This window comes from Saccostrea cucullata, unplaced genomic scaffold (assembly GCF_032062105.1).
Source record: "Saccostrea cucullata isolate Sc308-1 unplaced genomic scaffold, CSIRO_AGI_Scuc_v1 ctg1970, whole genome shotgun sequence".
NCBI lineage: Eukaryota > Metazoa > Mollusca > Bivalvia > Ostreida > Ostreidae > Saccostrea > Saccostrea cuccullata.
Window position 1 is genome coordinate 12,683 of NW_026940415.1, and position 23,334 is coordinate 36,016.

General features: G+C 35.5%; 1 protein-coding gene across 1 annotated transcript; it reads left to right on the top strand.

Annotated features, from left to right (window-relative positions):
• Positions 1-408: 408 nt before the first annotated feature.
• On the top strand, positions 409-2,675 carry LOC134255372 (uncharacterized). Its single transcript, XM_062737888.1, has 2 exons — positions 409-613; positions 1,468-2,675. Exons 1-2 carry the CDS (start codon positions 409-411, stop codon positions 2,673-2,675), a joined length of 1,413 nt encoding a protein of 470 aa, XP_062593872.1.
• Positions 2,676-23,334: the final 20,659 nt, after the last annotated feature.

Sequence of the window (23,334 nt, forward strand, 5' to 3'; positions counted from 1 at the left end):
AGTATTACAATGAAGACAAGTCTTGTTGGCTTATGAATTATTTTTTTTCTCAAACCTTTATCAAAATTATCAACTACAATGTATTTTAATCAGCAAACCATATCATGTGAAATTTAAAGAAGCTCTAAACAATATGTGTATCAAGAAGTGATCTGCAGACTTTCAATTAAGGAAAAAAATTATAAACTTTATAAAGGTATGCACATTGAGACTATTAGTTCATTTTCAACAAGTACCTGCATTATATCTACTAGAATAAAGTTATGAATTGCAAATATTTGTCAGTTCTTGCCCCTTACTGTACTATAGGTGGCGCCCGACACGCTAAGGTTCATATTTACTTCCGGTTTCGATTCGATTTCGCTTAGTCACTGAACTATTTTGAAAGTTCGTCAAAATAAACATCCAATGCCTACTTGCTGTTGCGTGCCTGGTTGCTCCACGAGAGGAGGATTAAGTTTCCCAAAGGAAGAGAAGATAAAAAAGCTGTGGATTCGAGCCATTCGAAGAAACGATGACGATATTACGTATAAATATTGGACGCCACAGCCATTCAGTGTTGTGTGCCACAAACACTTCCGTGAGGAAGATTTTACCTGCGAAACACAGCACGGTTAGTAAGATTATATGACTTCATTTGTAGTTGCATTTAAATATTTTATCAATTAATAATAATTTGTCTATAAATCATAACAGCTGTGAAATAATAACGCGACGGACACACAACTTCACAAGAGAATTTTGAAACGTGTATAACAAAATCAAATAGTTTTAAATATACAGCGAAAGTGAAAGACTTCATTAATTTTTTCCCTTAAATGACAAGCCATACTGAGAAATTGGGCAGAAAGATAATTTAATGCTTTTATCAGTTTATATCATATGCAGACCTTATCAAAGCATATTGATGATATTGACAACAATATTTTATTTACTTTTGTTACACATGTTCATAGTTGACACTGAAACGAATAGCTGAAACAGCTGATATGACAAAGAATTTAATTTTTTTTTCATTTTCTCATTTGCATGATGTGTTACTTATTATCTCCATTTATTTTTTCATGTTGACAAGTGCTTTTCTTTTCCATTCCCAGCGCAGTATCTGGATATTAAACGGTTTGATATTATCAAAATATGCGATGGAGTGGTCAAACTTGTGAAATATATATTGAAAAATACCAAGTTTGCTATTTCATGGCTATTTTGTTATGTCATAATTCATCAAGATGTTTCAAGGAATTAGAGTCATTCTACAGTCATGCTCTCTTGGAAGCTCCTGATGAGTGGATGAGGAAGACACCATTGGACACGATAAGCATTACAATACATATATCTTTAATATTAGTTTTTATCTGATTGAATTGAAATATTTTAACATCTCTGAAATCTGAAATATCATGTCTTTTTCCTCCGAAACATTTTTATTATTAAGGTCACAATAATTTTTTTTTTATAATTTGATAGGCACTGAGCCACTAAGGAGGCAAAGAAAACCTGAGGCAGTCCCCTCCATTTTCCCCTGGACCAAGTCGCCATCTATTAATTTTGATGAGAGGAGCAAAAGAGTAGTGGCCCGCCGTGCCAAAATGGAGAAAGGCGACCATGAAAATTCAGAAATGGTTTCAGATGATTGCAATGTTTATGAAGTGGGCAACAGTGTAGAAGTGGAGGATGAAAAGTTTTGCCCTAGTGATATTAATAATATTGATATAAGTGCTACTGTTGCACCTCTTTTTATAGATTCGTCAAGTCAAACAGCAAAATTGCCAATCATGTGTATTGAAAATTTCATGTATGATGATGAAGGCATCATGTTTTATACAGGGTTGAGTTCCTACACAGACTTTTTACATGTACTGTATAGTCTTGGTGAAGCAGCCTTTCATCTCAATTATGTTTATAATCAGGTTCAAAATATGTCCATTGAAAATCAGCTCTTTTTGACACTGATTAAGTTGAGGCAACATAAGCCCAATTTTGAATTAAGTAGATTATTTTCAATATCACAAACAACTGTTGAGAATATTTGGATTACTTGGGTGAACTTTATGTCGAGACAGTGGAGGGAACTGAATTTCTGGCCGGAAAAAGATCTGGTCACCTTTTTCTCTCCATCTGATTTTTACAGTAAATTCCCCTCTACACGAGTACTACTTGATGGAACAGAAATTCCTGTAAAGAAACCTAAACCCCCCATTGCCCAGCAAGCAACCTTCTCTACGTATAAAAATAGAAATACTGTCAAAGTACTCGTAGGCTCAACTCCAGGGGGTTTAATTTCATATGTGTCACCTGCTTATGGAGGGTCTGCTAGTGACAGACAGCTTGTTGAACGGAGTCCTTTGTTAAGTGCTGACTTATTTGAACCTGGCGATTCTCTTATGGCAGACAAGGGATTCAATGTACAAGATTTATTTGCTCCCAAAGACGTAACCGTAAACATTCCATCATTTTTTAAACAAAAAAACAGAATGTCTGGAAAGACAGTTTTGCGTGATCGCAAAATCTCTAGCAAAAGAGTTCATATTGAGCGGCTGATAGGGTTAGGAAAGACATACAAAATTCTGAAAACACCCTTAAATACAACTGAGACAAAATTGGCCAGTGAAATTTTATTTGTATGTTTCACACTGTGTAATTTCAAAAAATGCATTGTTCCCAAACATGCATAATGTTGTGTTCAATGAAAATGAATAAGCTGATTGGTTCACAGAGTCATACCAAACTATTAAATATATTAGAACATTTTTATTGGGAAGTTTTGACACTTTGTTAATAAAATTTTATACAGACTGGTTGAAAAAAAAAATTCACATGCCTATGTAATGAACTTCTTTACTGATAACAAGGTGGTGAAAATTATTTTACATTTTGTGCATTATTCTTACATAATACCCTAATATAACCCATAAACTTGGAGATGTCAGTTTATTTATTGATTTAAAAATTCTCAATTAGTTGCAAGTATCTGTATAGCTAAAGTCTTAAAGCTAGTTACATAATCATATGAATAGATCTACATGTATTGAGGTACATGTACAATGAACACATAGAGTATAGGTATCAATGTATGAACATGTAACCAATGTAAATTTCTATGTACAACATAAAAAATGCTTATGTGTGGCAGTGCCTGAAGGTCCATTCATGTCATAGTTAACAACTTCAAAAATTTAGTTCATTTTGTTGTCATGGTAATAAAAGTTCTTAAGAACAGCAGTCTTGAAGTATGTGTCAAAAAATGAAATTAATTTCTGCAACATTCTGTCAATGAATGTTTGGTCTCTTTGAATTGAGATATCTTTGAGATCTTTCAATGTGTAAACAACTAAATAACAGCATGTTCTGTTTGAACAGAAGAGTTGCCCTTGAATTTGATAGAAGTAGTCATGAGTATTGTCTAGCTCTAAACATCCATCAACATTTTGTAAATAGGAGACAGTTTCCTCTGATATTTTGCTGTATTTTGCATTGTAGGGGCATTTAACTTCAATAAGTGTACTTTGGTCCAAGATGGCATCAGGTGAAGAAGCAATAAAAGGATGCAACTTTGAAACAAATATTCCACATTTTGAGGTTTTAACATTAAATTTTTCCTCAAACTTTTTTATCGCCACTGACTCATAACACCTACCATGCAAAATAGCTGGTACACGAATTTCAGGCACATGCTTAGTTAAATTTTCAGCCAGTTTTGAAAAATCAGTTTTATCAGTAGCCTTGCAAACTCGACCAAAGTTGGATGAGTGAATTCTCTTTCGTCTTTCATTACGCCAGATGGTGCTTTTGCTTTGTCCCCGTGTTTGCTCTTCTAACTTGACAATATCTTCATCTGAAATTTTTGTTATATTCATGTTTTGTAACCATATGTATGACAAAGGATGACTGAAATAGTCATGATCTTTTTCTAACCCAATGGTGTTTGCTAGTGGGAAGATTTGTGAGACAGCCAAATCACTAATGTTAGGATGATTTACCCAGACATTTCTGAAGGTATCAGGGTATCCAGGCATATTCCGATATGCCCTGGGTCGTGGATCGTAACTGACATCCACTTCACCCGCTAAAGGCAAGTCATTTGCTTTAATTGGACTGCCTTTGTATACTTTAGTGTGATGGAAAGTTTGTAGGTTCTGCGTACATGTCTCCTCTGTGACAATGTCTAGACTTTTACTGAACATTTGTAAACCGAACAATACCACACACACATGCTTGCACGCAGCAGTTGGGCCCATACCCGCAGCACACTCACACTGACTTTCAACAATACATCCATCCATATCAACACACACATCCACTTTATATGACACACTCTTCTTCATCTGTGCCTTGCATTCTGCCTTGATGTAGTAAAAGTTGTTTTCAGCACAGAGTCTCACATACTTCAGAAACTTGCTCTCATATATGTACATCACATTGCTATCAACACTTTTGTTCATTCTTTCTAGGTATGCTTTCACTGCCTCTTCTCTCACTTCCACTATCTGTGTATCTTTGTTAATATCTTTAAACTTTTCATAACAAGGAACTTGCATACAATATTTCTCTCTACTCTTTCTGTAGCACCAAAATTTGCATTCCTGTCATATGCTTGAAGTCTGAAATATGTTGAAGGGGAACACTTGTGAATGTATTTATAGATATAACTTAAAATTAAAAAAAAAACTAAACTGTTACATATTTTTATATGTACTGCAATCAGAGACATATTTTATTTGTTATACCTTTAAAAATTTGTTCCTATACAAATCTATACGAAAAAAAGTCTTAACATTTTTAATGTTTTGCTGAGCGGGCATAAAAAATTGATGTTGGACCGCTGAGTGAGATGTTGGACCGCTCGGAGAGATGTTGGACCGCTTACGTCACAGAATGGGAGGAGCTTAATCTCATTTTCATTCGTTGGTATTAAACAGTGACAGACCTGATGTTACATCACTGAATATAATAGAAAATACATGTATGTCAAAAAAATGAAATGAAAGGTATAACAAAACATTTATTGACAGAGTCCTCGGGCAAAATGCGTTTTGTCGATCCTCGAACCAAACTGTCTGCCTTCGGCCTAACGGCCTCAGGCAGACAGTTTGGTCCTTGGGTCCGACAAAACGCATGTTGCCCTCGAACTCATTCAATAAATGTATAATGTCTCTGACTGCAATAGTTACATGTATATGGTTTAAACAGAGGTTTCTCATCCATGATTCTTTCTCTCACTCTCTCTCTCTCAGGCCTAATTTTTTTTTACTTTGGGGCCTATACTAGGTGATAGGCAGTGCAGTCAGGTAACAGTAAATTTATAAAAAGTTTTAAACGTCAAGCGCCTGTAAGCTAAGCCTACATAATTCTAAGAATGGTCTTTTTCGTTCTATACAACATATGTAACTTAAATGCATCATGTTACTAACATTTACCAGTTATACAGTGCTGGCCTATTATGTTACAAATATTGTATATAACTAAAAAGTCCACTCTTAACTGAATTATTTATGTAAGCGAAGCCAAAGGCTCTTTACGTTTTAAACTTTTTATCTGCATTGATAAAATTCAACTATAAAGGTTTAAAACGTAAAGAGCCTTTGGCTTCGCCTAATAGAGATTGACAATGACATGCGTCAAAAAACTGACTCAGACTGACATTGAAATAACAATGTAGACAGTATAAATTGTAATTAATCTCGCAAAAGTCTACATGAAATATGCTTTTGAAGAACTTTTATTGAAATTATAAAGAATATCAGGTACCGATAACGTCTTAATCACGATTCTGTGTTCGACAGAGAAAATTATGGTTAAGAAGATGCCCGCAAGTATTACCTTTCAACCAATTCTCTTTTGCGGCCGGAAATGCGAGCATTTCGTTTCCGTAGCTCTTTTCTAAGTGTGGGTAAATCCCACGATCCGTAATCAGCCATTATATCTACAAAATCTAATCAAAATAGCAAGATATTACAAGGTCGAAATTACGTCGACACTCTCTAAAATTAAAGGTACGAATAGTCATGAACTTAAACGTGTCATGCGCCACCTATAATTCAGGGACGATAATGTGCAGTTTTATTTGCAATTATTCATGAACAGATAACACTGTCGTTGACCATTGGGAAAATTAATGTGAATATTAATTCAATTACTTATTCTTTGCCTAAGATAATGCTAGTAAAAATATTTTAATCTATTACAAATTGTGAAATAAATGGCAATTAAGCAACCAAATTTTTTCCTATCTGACTTCTAAGGGCAGATCACTCTTACTGCATAAAACTACTCCTTCAAGTAGAGCTCTTTAGTGTGCTGACTGCTGATAAGAGCTTCCTTAAATAATGACCTCAATGAGTTATTAGAAATATGGTTGAATCTCGAAAATTTACAATATGAAGACACACATGAATATTCTCATTTCCAATTTCATCTTCAGGAAAATCACTCTGACAAGACAGCTACAGTGCCCCTCATTTGGGAAACTAAATTATTAGTAACGGACACCTTGGTACTTTATGCAGAAAAAAATTCGATGCCATATCTCCAACTTCAGGCTTCACCATTGTTTGGAAATTTTGTGATATTCAGCTTTGCACGTCACTGCATGATTTCATTATAAACTTCTTGATGTTGCATCTCCACTCATATATTTAAGATGTTTTTTTTTCTACCTGCAGAAGTAAATACAATTTTCAATATCTTAAAATGAATACAAATATCAAACTGAATTGACAAGAGATGTTTGTAAAACACTTATGCCCCCCCCCCCCCATTGAACCTTTTTAAGTCCAAAGGGCATAACTCTGTCTAAAATGGTGCGATCGTATTCAAAATAGAACTTGACCTACTGCAGGTATTCATCTGATAAATCTGTATGCTAAATTTCATTTCAGTATTTGCAACCTCTGCAAAGAAAATGAATTGAAACTGCAAATAATTGGAATTTTTTATAAGTTCAAGGTGTATAACTCTGTGAAAAATAGTGCGATCATACCCAAACCATAAATATCTGATGAATCTGTGTACTAAATTTCATTTCATTATGTGCAACCTCTGCTAAGAAAATGAATGGAAACTGCAAATAATTGGAATTTTTATAAGTTCAAGGTGTATAACTCTGTGAAAAAGGGTGATTTTACCCAAAACTGAACTTGGCCTAGATATTCATCTGATATACCTGTATGCAAAATTTTATTTCAGCATGTGCAACGGTAATTGTGAAGAAAATGAACGGAAACTGAATGGACCGACAGCAAAGCGATATGCCCTCCATTCTTTGAAGGGGGGATATACACATAAATGTAAAAGCAAACCCTAAATCAAGAAAGGTGTTTTTCTAATGATCATTATGACAGTTGTTCCAGTCAAACATGTTTTCTTTGATACATGCATATATTATAATGATTTAAAAAATCATTTTGATCAATAAAAGATTGATAAGTAGACCATACACATGTACTACATGTAGTAGTGCGTTTTTCTAACTATTTAGATTTGATTTTTGAAACTGGTTACCTTGAAGAGAAATGCATCTATCAGCTGTCCCAATTCCTGAAATGGTCTTTTCCAAAATTAACTTCAAGGTTTCATTTGAATTCTGTTATAGCCATGATTTACATGTGTATACGTTCTTGTTCCTTTTCCTTTTCATCCTCTTTGGTAAACCCTTTGAAAAAAAAATTGAATATAATCTAATTTTGTTCAAAATCACTAAATTCAAGATAAAAATTAATTTTATAATAAACATCAATCTATATATTAGATAGTTTTATATATAGGCCTGGAGTAGGTGTAATATATAATATGGCTGTAATGTATATGGATTTACTGTTAAACACAAATTTTTAATCATGATTATACCAGGATTATATATCTTCAGATATTTTTATACACCTGGGATTTTTTTTCTTTTCTGAAAAGGGAAACTTTAACTTAATGTTACAAAGAATAAGTTGATTGTATAATGTCCCTCAGTCTGAAGAATTTTTAATACAATAACAACTAGTTCTAATTGTAACGGGGACCGTTACAGATGTTCCCCAAACGCTCCCCAGCTCCTTTTTTGTGCCAATTTCCTTTAAAACCTTTTTAATATGCTCAGTATTGCAGGATTTCATAAAAGAATTTTAAAAGCTACAATGATATAAACTTTTTGTCAATTAACGCACTGCACCCAAAAGCACGTGCTTGCACATGCAAGGTGATAACTGCATGTTGCTAAATCATTAACATTTCTTTATATATTCCAAGAACCAATAAAAAATCATAAAAATATTTATGTCACAGTTCTTCAAATATATTGATCATTTTACTCATTGCGCATGCGCAAGTGCATGCAAACGTAGTAGTATCACGTAGGAATCCATTATACCTATTCATATTCTAAATTTCATCATGTTTTGTTGAGAAACAAGAAAGTTATAGGCATTTAAAGTTTCAGCCAATCAGATTGCAGAACACGTGCTTGCGCATGCTTTTATAATAATTCTTATATATCATGCTGTAGATCTTCATAATGTTTGACTATGTTCAAAATTTCAAAGGATTTTATCAAAAAACAAGAAAGATAATGAGAATTTAGTTTCAGCCAATCAGAGCGAAGCGCACGTGCATGCGCGTGACATCTTGCTATTTTGACCATCTCATCTTGTCTACGCTACTAATATACCCCTACATTATAAATTTCAAAAGATTTCATCAAAAAATAAAAAGATTAGGGCTATATCCATTATATTGGTCATTTCACGTGTTGCACGTGCGCGCTCTTGCAAGCACGTGCGCGCAAAATGACCTTCGTTCCGCAAATCTACATAACATGCCTACTTATCCTAAAAAGGTTTCACCTAAGTCGGATGTGTAGTTTACAAGATCACTCGCGGACAAAATTTTCCCAGGAAGAAAAATAATAATAAGAAGAATAATAATAATAAGAAACAGAGTAAAAACAATATGTTCCCCAACTTCGTTTGGGGAACATAAATATGGAGACACAACCACTTGCTGGTGGAGAGCTACAAATTTTGTCCTATACTCATCACTCACGGCCATTGAACAGTGAGGGATTTTTTTGTTCCATTGTCTACTGCCACTTGGGACCTCAGTTTATACTGTACAGTCTCATTCGACGGACTGGTCTCCACGTCCCACAGTGGGATTCGAACCGGCAATGTAAGGATAAACTCCTTACTTTGCAATTCTAGAGCAGAAGCTCTAACCACTGCACCGCGCAAGTGACTTAGAAGAATAGATATACATGTTCTGAATTAATATTATCTAAAACAAAGAATGATATACATTGTATTTTGGAAAAAGTATATCATCTCATGCAAAGTGATCAATAATCATGATAATGCTATGAATGCATGGTAAAGAAATTAGTAGTGCAAAATATTTGGCTTCTATTTTTTTTTTTATAGTCCAATAAATTTATATGGAAAGCATTGACTTTTGGACAATCGCAGGCAATTTTTCTGTATTTTTCCTGTTTAGATAATGGATTCCCCCTTGACGCATTGAAGAATTGCAAGAAAAAAAAATAAAAAATTCAAAATATAATTCCCCTGCTCTTTTTGCACTGAAAATTTGCATTTCATTTAGGATATATTTCACACTCAGCTATTATAATTATCCCATTTGGACAATTTGTTCAAACCTGCAGAAGGAGACATCCCCCTCCAAAAAAAAAAAAATTTCAAATTATTTCTGCTTTAAGTGTTTTTAAAAACCTCCCTAGTATAACTGATAAATATCAATATATGTGTAGTCATTTACTTGCGATTTTTTCGTCTTTTTTTAATAAAAAGAAAAGAATGTGAAAAGCTGCTTTGAAACAAAGGCCTAGCTAGCTACATGTATCAAGCTAAATCAATTGAATGTACTGGACCTTGTTATAAATAATATATAAGGAGATTGTGTCTTATCTGATTTCTTTATGGTCTGCAATCAACATGTATTTTTATGTAATTTTTTATTGTAAAATGTACCGGGAAGAGGCAGGGCAGAGGTCCCTTCAGGTGTCACAATTTTCATAGCAGAGGAATCTCGGGTTATATGCATGCAAGCCAATAAAATGGAGAAAAAAGTATACATACTTAGAATTTGTAATATTTATAATTACCTCTTGTCTTCTTATGCATTATATCTTGGCCTTTTTTGCTTCTTCCACACTGACAATCCTCACCCTGGACCCGCTTTGATAAGTTTTCTCACCAAACCATTTATTTACCACTACAAGTGCCTACATATTGTACCTCCAAACGCTAGAGAGTAATCCAAGGGAAGTAATTTGAAGCAGAAAATGCTTCAAAATGCAGAAAAAATGAATATTCACCTTTGAATTTCTTTTACACAAATCATTTGCCCATCAATTTTTTCATTGTTTAAATATAACCAAATATCAACCTTTCATGTTTTATTATTAATTAATTTGTAGATGGGTGCATTTTTTTGTTTTAAGTCTGTAAAAACTGAGCAAAACATACTATATTTTTGACATTTTGCAATGCATAACATGACCACTTACGAGTGTTAAATTTAAATTGAATTGTATACATCGTTGTTTGAATCTCTGGTATTGGATAACAACAATAAACACAAATTTAGATATCTCTGTTCATTTCTAGACATGGTTTTTCATGAAAAGTACAGATTTTCATGATTTACAAAAATGAGAAAGTTTGTATCCCGTTTCTATGGCAACCAAGGCTACAATTCAAAAACTATTTTTAGATTTTACAATCACTCACACACCTGTATTAAATTATGATATAAAAATCAAAATCTGTAACTATGCGTGCCAAAATATTTTGGTGATTACAGAGAATTGCTCTTAAGGTTCCAAAGGCAGAAAAATTAGTGCTCCATGAGGGTTCCGGTGACTTTTCATCGGATCCAACATCGCCAAAACGTGCTCTGCTTCTTTGAGGAGGTTAATGGCGATGAGCGAGATCTAATCAATCTCCAGATTAGGCAACATGAAGAAGGACTAGGGAATGTGTCAGTCCAGACAGAGAAGAAGGACTAGGTAATGTGACAGTCCAGACAGAGAAGAAGGACTAGGTAATGTGACAGTCCAGACAGAGAAGAAGGACTACGGAATGTGTCAGTCCAGACAGAGAAGAAGGACTAGGTAATGTGACAGTCCAGACAGAGAAGAAGGACTAGGTAATGTGACAGTCCAGACAGAGAAGAAGGACTAGGTAATGTGACAGTCCAGACAGAGAAGAAGGACTACGGAATGTGTCAGTCCAGACAGAGAAGGTCCTTGGATCAGGAGACGTGTTGCCACCTCTGATGGCAGAGACTATCAGTGCAATAACCAAGCCCTTGGGGCTAATTCAGAAGGAACAACAAGCAACAAAGGCACTAATTCAGGACTTAATGGGAAAATAAAGACACTAAAGGAAAATCAGCTGTCCAGACCATCACTGGGAGGTTTTTTGTCCAGAGTTGACCGTCAACACATCAATGGACAAGTTTGTGGAGACAGTTCAAGAACTAGAAAAATCGCTCTCAACCGAACCACCACAACGGACTGGTGAGCCAGAGACTGATACTAACCATCCTAGAGAGGAACCACTTCCACAACTGGTGAAGAGACCACGGCAAACATCCATGCAAAACAAGACTGCAAGTGCTACACATAGTACACCACTCCCTAGTTGATGCAAGGAAACAGATCAATATCACAAGTCCAGTTGATACATCATCCGGAACCAATCAGTTTACCCGTCACTACGACAAGTGCCTCATCAGCAACAACAGTGTCACCTCGTAGCTCACCATCAACCAAAACCAGTTCCCCATCAGCAATCACCGATACAACTGTCAACTTACAGCTCACCATCTAACACAACCAGTTCCCCATCAGCAATCAACACTACAACAGTGTCAACGCAGCTCACCCTCTACCACAACCAGTTCCCCATCAGCATCACCAATACAGCAACGGTGTCAAGTTGCAGCTCACGATCTACTAATACGGGTAGTTAAAAGTAGAAAATGGCTTTTTATTGTTAATTGGCCCTCCCCTTTCATGATTTTAATTCTTTAGAATATACACTAGCAAGGATGCTTTCACATAAGTTTCAGTTTCAGCTTTCATTGCCAAGTGTTTTTTTGAGAAAAAGATTCTTAAAAGATTTTTCCTAATTTATTTATTTATACCTTGGGATTCCCTATTGTGGTCCCGCCCCGCCCTACCCCTGGGGTGGGTTATGATTTTACAAATTAAATATCTACTCTACCCAAGGATGCTTACACATAAGTTTCAGCTTTCCTGGCCCATTGGTTCTTGAGAAGATTTTTAAAGATTTGTTTTATACATTTCTATGTACAACTTGGATTCCCTATTGTGGCCACTCCCTACCGCGGGGGGGGGGGGGGGGTTATGATTTTAACAATTGAATATCTACACTACCCCAGGATGCTTACACATACTGTTCGTTGCTGAACATTACTGATTAGTTGAAATGTATTTTTGCTCCCCAACCCTGGGTATGGGCATTTAGTAAATAAACTAAGCAACTGCTTAGTGCATTGTTGTGATGATCAATGGTGCCGCTTTCAAAATTGTGAATGCCATAGCATCTGGCTTAAAACATGAATCAAAATCCAATCACTAATTTTTGGACAAGTTGACATTTGACTTAACATTGGAGATTTCTCCATTCATAAATACACCGGCTTAGAATACTTATTGTTGCACGATTAACATCATTCAATGCATGGATCCACAACATCAGATGGGGGATTGATTGTATGTTGTGAAACGTCCCTCTCGAGAATTTTTCACTCATATGGAGACGCCACCACTTGCCGGTGGAGGGCTACAAATTCCGTCCTATGCTCGCCACTCAGGGCCTTTAAGCAGTGAGGGATCTTTTTCGTGCCAGCACCTACTACGACACGGGGCCTAGGTTTATACGGTCTCATCCGAAGGACCGGCCTCCATGTCCCACAGTAGGATTCGAACCCGCAACGTAAGGATTAACTCCTTGCTTCGCGACTCTTGAGCAGACGCTCTAACCACTGCGCCACGCGGGCGACTCAGATTGAGGAAGAAGATCCAGTGGAACAGTTTTTGAATGAGTCTACTAAAAGGGATTACCAGGTTATTCTGTTAAACATTCTTTAAAACAATTCAAAAAATTTCTGGAAAGTACCACCTCTGTCCTCAAATGTATATTTATATTTTTTCCTTTAGTAAACTGATAGAAGTTGGAGGGCAAATTTAAAGTGTTACTGATTCTCAGCTTGACAAAATTTTCCCAACTCGGGAATACAGTCCCGTTACTGTAGAGGAACTAAAATGTCAAATGTATCAGAGTTATCATGAGACCTGCCTGATCCTTACACGTGGAAATTAAAGGGGTTAAATTGACTGTTGCCATGGTGATAACTTGTTGTAAAATATTCATAGGTACACAAGGAAGAATGCTTTATATATTATTAATTTAAAAATTGTTTTTGGTACTCAGTGATTACAATTTATGTGATTTTTCTACCAATGCTTTAGACTTTAACCATTTTTAATTTATCAAAGCATCCATTGTTGTTGCCTAGCAACAGATAGTAAATTTCAAATTTGCAAAACTTTTTACTTCAAATTTTAAGAAAGCCTTTCTTGTAGTATCTATTGTAAATATATTAGAGAATGTAAATTGTAGAATGTTATTACATTTTCAGAACACTTCAAGAGTTTATCTTTCTTGTGTCACTAAGGAAGAATGACATTTCTTTCTTGAATTGTTTGTATGAAGCCTTCAAAATGGGTGAAATTTCGTCAATCTATAAAGAAAAATTGGCCCTTTGCTAAGGAAATTTCTATGTCCAGGTTTCCATAGTAACAATGACCCAAATTATTTTTTCCTCTGCATACATGGTTTATATCCTGAGAAAAATGTGTGAATGAAAAATCATTTATTTCTGAGAACCTCATGTATCACCTTTTATACATAGGCTGCCTGATTCTTACGTGGACCTGTACATAATTATATAAAAATTTTTGAAAAATTCCCAGATATCCCAGCTGTAAGTAGGAGAGCCATGTTAAAGTGATGATTTGTAAAAATTGTGGTTTTGTGTTTCCCACAAAAACAGTGGACATTGAAACTTTGATCTTGAAAGGAGAGAAATCACGGGAGGGGAGTAATACCCATAAAATTCTAGAGAGAATGAGGAGAGATGTAAAGTTTAGTTTTATACCAATCCTTTTGCACTTCACACCGTTGTATATGTACTTGTCTCATTATTAATCTAATTACATGTATTAAAAAACAGATTGTCGAGCTCTATGGAGCAGGAATTCATGCCTGTCTGTTGATCCTTTGAGGCAGAGTAGTGGATTCAAGGCACATAGCCCATTGGTGAAGTATTGGCCAACAAGAAATTCTCCCGTTTGGACTACTCCCTCACAGGAACTGTCCGTCGTTCAATGGCACCTCCTCAGAAACATGTCCAGACCCAACCTACCCACTTAGAGGCATCCATCCAAAAATCTATAACATCTTCATCTGCCCAATCATTGCTAACATCTTCAGATGCAAGAAGTACAACAGGATTGCCATCAATACCAAAAAGAGCTTACCCAAGTATTTTTAGTGAGTAAATATATTACAAAAAATGTCAATATCACTGGTAGATATTTGCATATAATAGTTTTATGAACCGAAATAATTCTGACTTGAATTTTATTTGCATTGCAGTTATTTTTATGGGGCAAAAGATCCTACCGTACACTCACATCAACAACAATTATTTTAAAGTGTTAATTTATTTATTACCGTTTATTTTATTTTACTGATGTAAAAGTAAAACATAATACTTTGTAAATAAATCGTAGAGACAAGATAATGATTTATATCGGGTTCAATATTCTTAAAATCTATCACTGCGCGGTTAACTTACAGCCATGATGTTGACGGTAAAGGAGGTGGATGTTTTGCTAAGCATATACATTTCGTTCTAGTCTGCGTTTAATAGGTCTATTCAATTAGAAATATTATGCAATGATGAAGGAAATTGCGAATGGATACCCAAAATATCACAAAAACTTATGATTAATTTGCTTCAATACTTTTCTAACCCTTGTTATACAAATTCATAATTGATAGATGGATGACGTCCTCAAAGCTGAAGTGGACTGTAAAGAGTTAGAGAAACTGATTGGAAAGGAGTGGCCGAGTGAGGGTCTGCAATGTCCAGTGATAAACTGTGTATCAAGGCCCACGTATTTCAGAGGATTGGTTCCTACGGGGCCCATTATCTTGAGTTTCACAACCCAATAGTCCCGCTGTACCATTGCACTGCAGAGAAGAATACCGTCACATCATTTAAACACAAAAATTTACAGGGATGTTGTTTAAGGAGGATAATCGCAAATATGCGATACTGTGATCCTGGGGGCTTTAGCCTTCCCCTTCCGCCAATGCCTGCGAGACCGCTCTTTCATCTAACAACTTATGATGCTCGAGACCAGAAACCACAGGTCATCTGAGATTTCTTTAATTCATTACATATATTTTGAAACGAGAATTTATTGTTTAAATTTTCATGTTATAATATTACTCGATGACGCATAATTAATTAACTCTTCAGTTGTCAACCTTTTACCTGAAAAAGAAGCTGTTTTCATTCATTCCTTTCATAAGTTTCAACAGTATTTGATCAAGCTTATTTTATGAATGTGACTCAGGACAACACCTTTTAAGAACACAAATACTCCCTAAAATGGAAAAAAGTGGCCATAAAAGATTCTCAAACAACCTATGTTGTGGGAGCCTTCCTTATGGCAGTGCAGTCCGGATCATAAATCAATACTACGGGGGAGCTGTTGCATTAAATGTGAGCAAAACAAATAAAATCATCGTACCGACAGCGGCGGAAATACACGGATTCTCTTTTACAAAAATGAACACCCATATCCAATTGAACCAAGAAGAACCCATAAATCGGAAGTAAAAATGCTCAAGAAGCAGTGGAATGGAAAAGGACCGTTAGTTGCATCAAAGGTCCATTTATTCTCGTTTTGTTCCCTCAGTTAGAAACTGTGAAAGGAATTTCAATCGATTAAATGCATCTCATTTGTCTTAAGAGCGTACAACTACCTATCAACTTGTTGTTCCTCATAGCAAACAGATTAAAACATTTTCACTGAATTTACAAGTGTTGTGGTGCTTCTGGTGTGGGTCCTAAGTGCACCACGAGTGCCGAGCTGCCAAGGAATTAAACAGACGTTAGATATTTTAGAAACTTTTATAATAACTGACTTTTAACGTTAATGTTTTAAAAACATTCGTACTCCGAACCCGACATTAATACAAAAAATTCACTACACTACTCCTTTTTTAAGAGGACTAAGACATGAACTGAAATTAAAGAAAACAAGATTCGAACAGTATATGCTCATGGTATGAAAATTAATACCATATAGTTAGCAAGTTTGTATCTCTGTGCTGATGAATTTCTGAATTTTCCAATTTATATTACATAACATCATAGGGGAATGAAAACTAGTTTTTCTACTGTCCGAGATCTGCTTATGAGTGTAAGGGGACGGCTGTAGACCTTTCTCCTGTTTAAATTGACTTTGGAGTATGACACATAAAAGGTACCTTTGTTTCATTTATTTTATATCACATTAAAACACACAGTTAATAATGATGAAGAGTGTACACGTTTGTCATAGGTGTGTACAAATTGTTCAATATAATGTTTATTTGAGGCCAATTTCCTTTGACAAACCCATCTGCACATGAAAGTAGGTGAAACAAAAGATACTGATATTTTTTCGGATATTTCAACAAGAAATTATCACAGAAGAAAAGGAACATCAGATGGCGCCTAAATGCAAGAGGAAAAAGTACCCCCCCCCCTAAAAAACGAAAAGTGGAATCTCTTGAAGTTTTCCAACCAAGTCAGACTGCAGGTCAATATATATGATAAGTCATACATTTAGTTTTCAAACAAAAAACACGAAATATAAAAAAGATCAAAATTTTTGTTTTCTTGTTTTAAAAACCTTTTATAATTCAGAATTTGCTAATTTTATATTTCATACAAAATCAGTATGTCAGAAGCTACCAAAGTTTTTAAGGAGCAGTTGGATAATCCTTCAAAGTAAATGGATCGTGCCCTTGTCATGAAATCCTGAAGGGGGTCCTTTCAAGAAAGGAGAAACTATATCGAAAAGAAACATGGTGGCAGCATTTAAGAACTGATCACGAAAATCATTGGGGAAGCTGAATATATGAGTATTAATAAATAAGTAAAATATAATTATTTCTAAATAATATATATTATTAATCGTTACTAACACTTGTCTCATGTATATTTTCAGGTTGAGAAGGAATTGTGATGAAACCTACCTCAACAATGCAATTAATATATCATGAACAACTGGCCTGACACCCTTGCCCAACTGGACAAGCTGTTTTGTGCAGATCAAATCTTTTTCTCAAGAACCACTGAACCAGAAAAGCTGAAACTTATTTTGAAGCATCCTGGGGTAGTATAGATTCTATATTGTTCAAAACATGACCCCCGGGGAAAGGGTGGGGCAACAATGGGGAATCAAAGTTTTACATAGAAATATACCGTAAATCTGGGAATTTTTACGTCGATTTATTTTTGCGAATTTGGGTCAAAAAGCTGTTGATTAATTTTTACGCTTCAAATTTTGGCGACTTGTCACTGGTGCTAAAAATAAAAAACACTGAATATTTTCATATCGGGTTATGATTCAAATAATATGTCCAGTACGAATATGACCAATATACTCGAAACGTGGCACGCGATTGCAAAATCGCTCCTACAAAAGGATTTACATTTAAAAAAAAACTCGAAATAAATTATAACAAACATTTTAGCGAATGCATTTTAACCTAGAGAATTTTTTTTCAAGTTCGGAAGAGAAAAATCTGCATAGGCTGCAAAAGCAAAGATAAAACGTGCAAATAATAACTATATTAATAGTTCATCTTTTTATTACCCAGGAGTAGAAAAAAAGATTTTCACAGATGTAATGTTTTTCACTATTTAATTATTACAGAGCCTCATCTTAACACCATACCCATTGACCATGGGGCCAAAAAACTTGCAATTTATTTAGAAGCTTCTTCCTATCTTTAGATCACTACCAGTTGTACACTGCTCGTTAAAATCGTCCCAGAATTCCGTTAACATGTCTCTCATTATGCCATCAATATATTTTGCTTCTTCAATATCATTTGGAAAAATGATATGACCTGTTATTTTGTCAATGGCAAAATCAACATCTGTGATTTAAAACAATTCATCAGTTCTTTTAAATTGTGTCCTCTATGAACTAGTATATAAAATTTTGGGTTCTCGAACCGGTAATGTATGTGTGAATTACTTCACCAAGACCATCTTCCTATAGAGAGGGTTCATCTATGTCAAGAAGAGGATCTGGAAGTAAGGAACTGTCCAGCTCATCGTCATTAGTTACTGCATTCTGTTGCTCATATTGTGGGTTACTATCAGTTACTTCTTTCTTATCATCTGGTATCTTTTTTTTTCTACGAATGCCTTATTTTTACATTGTTTTGGATTCTTCATTTGAGAAAGATGGTTTTCTTCCTGTTCCAACAAATTGTTTAAAACATCTGCTTGACTAAAAGCCTTAGCTACAGAAGCTCTAGCGTCCAAATTATCTGAATGTTTTTTCTCCTCATGAGCAATTCATATATTAGGATTTGTAGTTGTTGCAGGAATCTAGTGTTCTAAAGAAAAATACCCTTTCTACCTTTGTTTTGTCGATAATATCCCCAAGAGTTGTTTTCTCATCTGTTAACGACTTCAGTTGGAAATCTGTGAGGTCCACAATCATATTCGTCAAGAAACCAACGCTGACTTGCTCAGATCCACGCACTGATCAGTGATCTTCCCTTTTTGGTCATATATGAAGAGAGGTACCAGACCAACTAAATAAATGTTCATCTATTTGGTGGCCTAGAGAATGGGAAAGAGAAAATCCTAAAGACGCTAATGCCGTATCTGTTATTCCACGATTCGGGTTAGAATAGGTCCTCAGTACCCCCTTTCTTGTCGGTTAAGGCTACCAAATCGGGCGGCCTTTCCGGATGAGCCCGTTTAAAACATGTCAGTCGAGAACCTTGACTTTAAATATTCCAGGGTCTCTGTTTTTAGAAAGTAAATTTATTGTTATATCAAACATAATCATTTAATTATATCATCAAATGATACAAAATAATTTATCTACCGGTACACAAACTCAATTGCATACAACAATTTACATGAAAGATATACAATACCTCTACCAATGAGGTCTCGACACGGGCAAGACTTGGTCTAGGTTAAGATCGCTGCTCTTTTAATTCCTTCAGTTCTTTCACTATCAAATTTACAATAATATAAGTATAATTCCTCGTACCATACCTGGACAAATTGCCGTTTATCGGCAATGAAGGAGGGTGGGGGGTCAACGAACATAACATGCAGCGATCTTACACTCTCTTGGCTGCCCTGCAAAATTTAATTTAGAAGACATGGAACTATGTAAATATTTACACTTTTCATACTGTATCAATGACACAGTCATGATAATAATGTGTATGTAAATTAATAAGAAAATGAGGTACTGTGAGCGATGAGCTCACTAAATGATACCCCCCGCCTCCCATATGGTTATCATTGGTGACTGTCAAACACTTAACAACCAAATGCCCGCAAACCCCGGATGGTAACACGCCAACAGTATTTTTCAAGGTGATGTCATTCTCGTACATCTGGCAGTAGAGTTGTTGGATAAAATATTTGAAGTAAAAAACGAAAAAAAATCGACAGTTTTAACTTTCCAACCCCAGGGAGTGACCCGTCTTCAACATGAGCAGGCTCTTCTTTGTTTACATCGACGATAGTACTGTAGTCTGTAGAATTGTCATGATCGTGAAATTTAGAAGCGTAGTCGTGTTCAAAAATATAGGAGTGTTGAGAGTATAGAGCTTTTAAGATATTTTGACGTCGTTTTTCTGAATTGCCGAAATGTTTTTGGGATATAAATTTACCTTTTTTGCGTTGATTTTTATTTACAGACATTGTCGTCTGTTTTGACAGATGCGCTTCCGGTGAATGTCGTAAATCTTAATTTATATTTAAAGCAGTAATTGTTATCGCCAGGATAATCTGTGATATTTCTTTATTTGGTTAATATGTGTTTAGATTAAAAAAATATTATGAGTCTTCTTCAGTTTAACTTAATTACGTCAATCTGATTCAAGGCAGATGCGCGACTTTCTGCGCAGTGGCGCGAAATTTAGAATAAGGTCTTTAGGAATTAAATCATAATGGATTTTAATCAAAAATATCAAAAGTGTAAAATTAATATAAGTGGCGTAATAGCGTTTTTGTGGTAAAAAGCGGAAGAATTACGCCAAACGCGGAAAGGTAGGACGGTCTGCAACAAACCTGCACTAAACACTTAAAAGACAAAGTACGACGCTACTTCAAAGACAAGGTGGATGCAGTACAAAGGACAGGGAGTTTGTTTTGTCTTCTATATTTGGACAAAATAGTGTTATCAATAGTGATATCTCTTTCTCGTAAGATTCAAAAATTGCTGACCTGGACACTTTTCTTCACAAATTTCTTACCTTTAAAAGTTACTTAGAAAGCCGTTTAAAACCATTACTGGAAATACATGTGTATATACCAATTCAACATTGAATTATCAACAAACAATGGAACAACAACAACAAGGTAGAAAACTTTACAACGACTTTAGCAATTCCACCATTAATGTAGACAAAAAGCATGTGTATGTAAAAAGTAATGAAAACAAACAGATTATGCACTCAAGCCTAATGGAAACATACAATATTTTCTTGAATCAGACGACTGATACCCTTGTGAGTTTCAGTTAATTTGCTTCCTTAAGGCCAAAATCAGTCAAAACTGAATGTGTTCAAGAAACTGTCAGCTTTGTGGAACGAGAAAAATGGATGATGAATTGCTTCCATTCATGAATGCAAGGAACATTACAATGGAATGGAATAAGTGGGAAAACCAGTCGTATCTACATGGAGTCAAGAAAAAAGTGCGGAAAGCTTTTCAGCTGAAGAAGGGTTCACAGCAGGTGTTCATGCAAGAATTGAAAAGTGAGTTGGAGGTCTTTTTGTGTACATCTTCATAATGCCTATTGGCAATACAATCAATTCCTTCATCTCAAAAGCAACCAATGGACTGTCTTTTGTATGGATTTTGCAGAGAATTACATGTGTGCATTCAAAGACAAGGCACAGAGTGCTCATTGGTCTCATGATCAAGTTACCCTTTTCTCCATCGTAGCCTACTACAGATGCTTGGAATGCGAAGAAGTCATGCACGAAAGCCTAATTTTCATTGCAGACGATAGGAAACATGATAGCCATGCAGTGCATCATTTTGTAATGATAGGCAATCAGCATTTGACAGAAAACAAACTGACGATTAAATAGCAGATCCACTTTTGGATGGTGCAGCAAGTCAATTTAAATCGAAAACACCAACTGCTGATGTGGCTCATGGAGTTGCAGACTACGGGTTTCAAGTAGAAAAAAAACATTTCTTCGAGACAACGCATTGGAAAGGACCACGAGACGGGGAGTTTGGAGAAATCAAGCGTATGGCTTCAAGTGCAGTGCTTACGAGAAATGCTTTGACTACAAATGCCTCCAAATTTTTCAATTCAATTCAAAAAGAAAACTTTTTCTAAGCCACCTGACGGAAACTTCGAGAAATGTCATTCAAAGCGTACTTTCTTCTATGTGCCTGGAGAAGACATAAACAGAGATCAAAAAGTCGGAATAATGCATGCGAAGCCAGTAAAAGGAACACCGAAGATCCATGTTATTAGGGCTACCCAAGATTCGAATCTGGACAAGCGTACACTATGAAGGTAGTATACTGTGCCTTCCGCCGCCACAGGGATCTTACTCTTCACATGGATGGAGTGTTTGACGTCGGAAGGCAGGGACGTCTCGATTGTACAGCCCTCATGTCCGCAGTTAGTCTTTGTCCCGGCCTTATTCTGTCCCTAGCCCCCAAGGTCTTTCCCCTTCACAGGCATCCTGCAAGACCAGTTCATTTTCTGTTTGATAATACGGCAAATGTACGCAGCCACGAAAATGCAAATCAAAGTAAAGGACGTAACAGCTACCCCATAATGTCAATAAATGTATAGAAAAATTCTTTTAAAATCTTTTCAAGAATAGCAAAACCATAATTGATCAAATTTATATGGAAGCATCCTAAGGTAGTGTAGATTCAACTTTGTTCAAATCATGACCCCCTAGGGTAGGGCGGGGCCAAAATTGCCGACAAAAGTTTTGCATAGAAATATATAGGAAAATCCTTAAAAATTCTTCTCAAGAATAGCAAAGCCATGATTGGTTTTCAGACTTCTTTTGGATTTAAGCCTTTCAAATATAAACCAATTTTGCTTTTTTCTAGCCACAGTGCTCAGGTGAGTAATATGGCCCATGGGCCTCTTGTGTATTGTCATAAACATGTACCACCTGAATTGGGGTTTTGAGTAAGATCATTTCAATCTGCTCTGTCGTTCAGCAAGCGTTTTTTATTTTTCAATGTACATATTTTCAGTGCGAGGTTTTTTTAACATGCTGTTTTTATTATAAAGGTCTTCGGTTTCAGAACGGAAGACTTTATAGTGATTATACTGTATTTTAAGGTCTTCCGTCTGAACGGAAGACCTTATAGTTATTGCTCTTTTTCTTTTTCTTATTACTTTTATGACACGATTTCTAGACAACTACAGGATAGAATCACATGAATCACATGAAATTTTCAAGAAAGATGTGTTGTAAGATACTCTTGAAAGTTTCAATTTTTGGAAATTCCTCTCTGGTGCCAGGATTTGGACCATTTTCCGGATTTTAAAACATCTTGTTCACGATTAAACTCAAAAACGGTAAAAGATGTCAATGTGAAACTTTCAGACCTTATAGATGATGATCAATACTTTCTAGGACGCAACTTTTCGTTCGTCGTCAATACTTCCTGTTGCTACCGGAAGCTAATTCAAAAAGTTCAAATTTTCAACTTTCTTTGCTTTCAATATTTTTCATTTATTTTTGGAATATTTGTAGATACACTTCTATTGATGCTTACTATAAGTTGTTTTAATAATGGTTAATGTTTAACATGTTTGACATATGTGGACAATTTTCCTGTGTATTACATGAATTTATCTTGTGGAGAACAAAAATGTAGACCTCGCTATAATTCTCTTTCCCTCCTAAGTCCTAAGCAGGAAGACAAGCGGGGGCTATTTCATGACAAATAGATATTTATCTGAAAACAAGAGGCCCA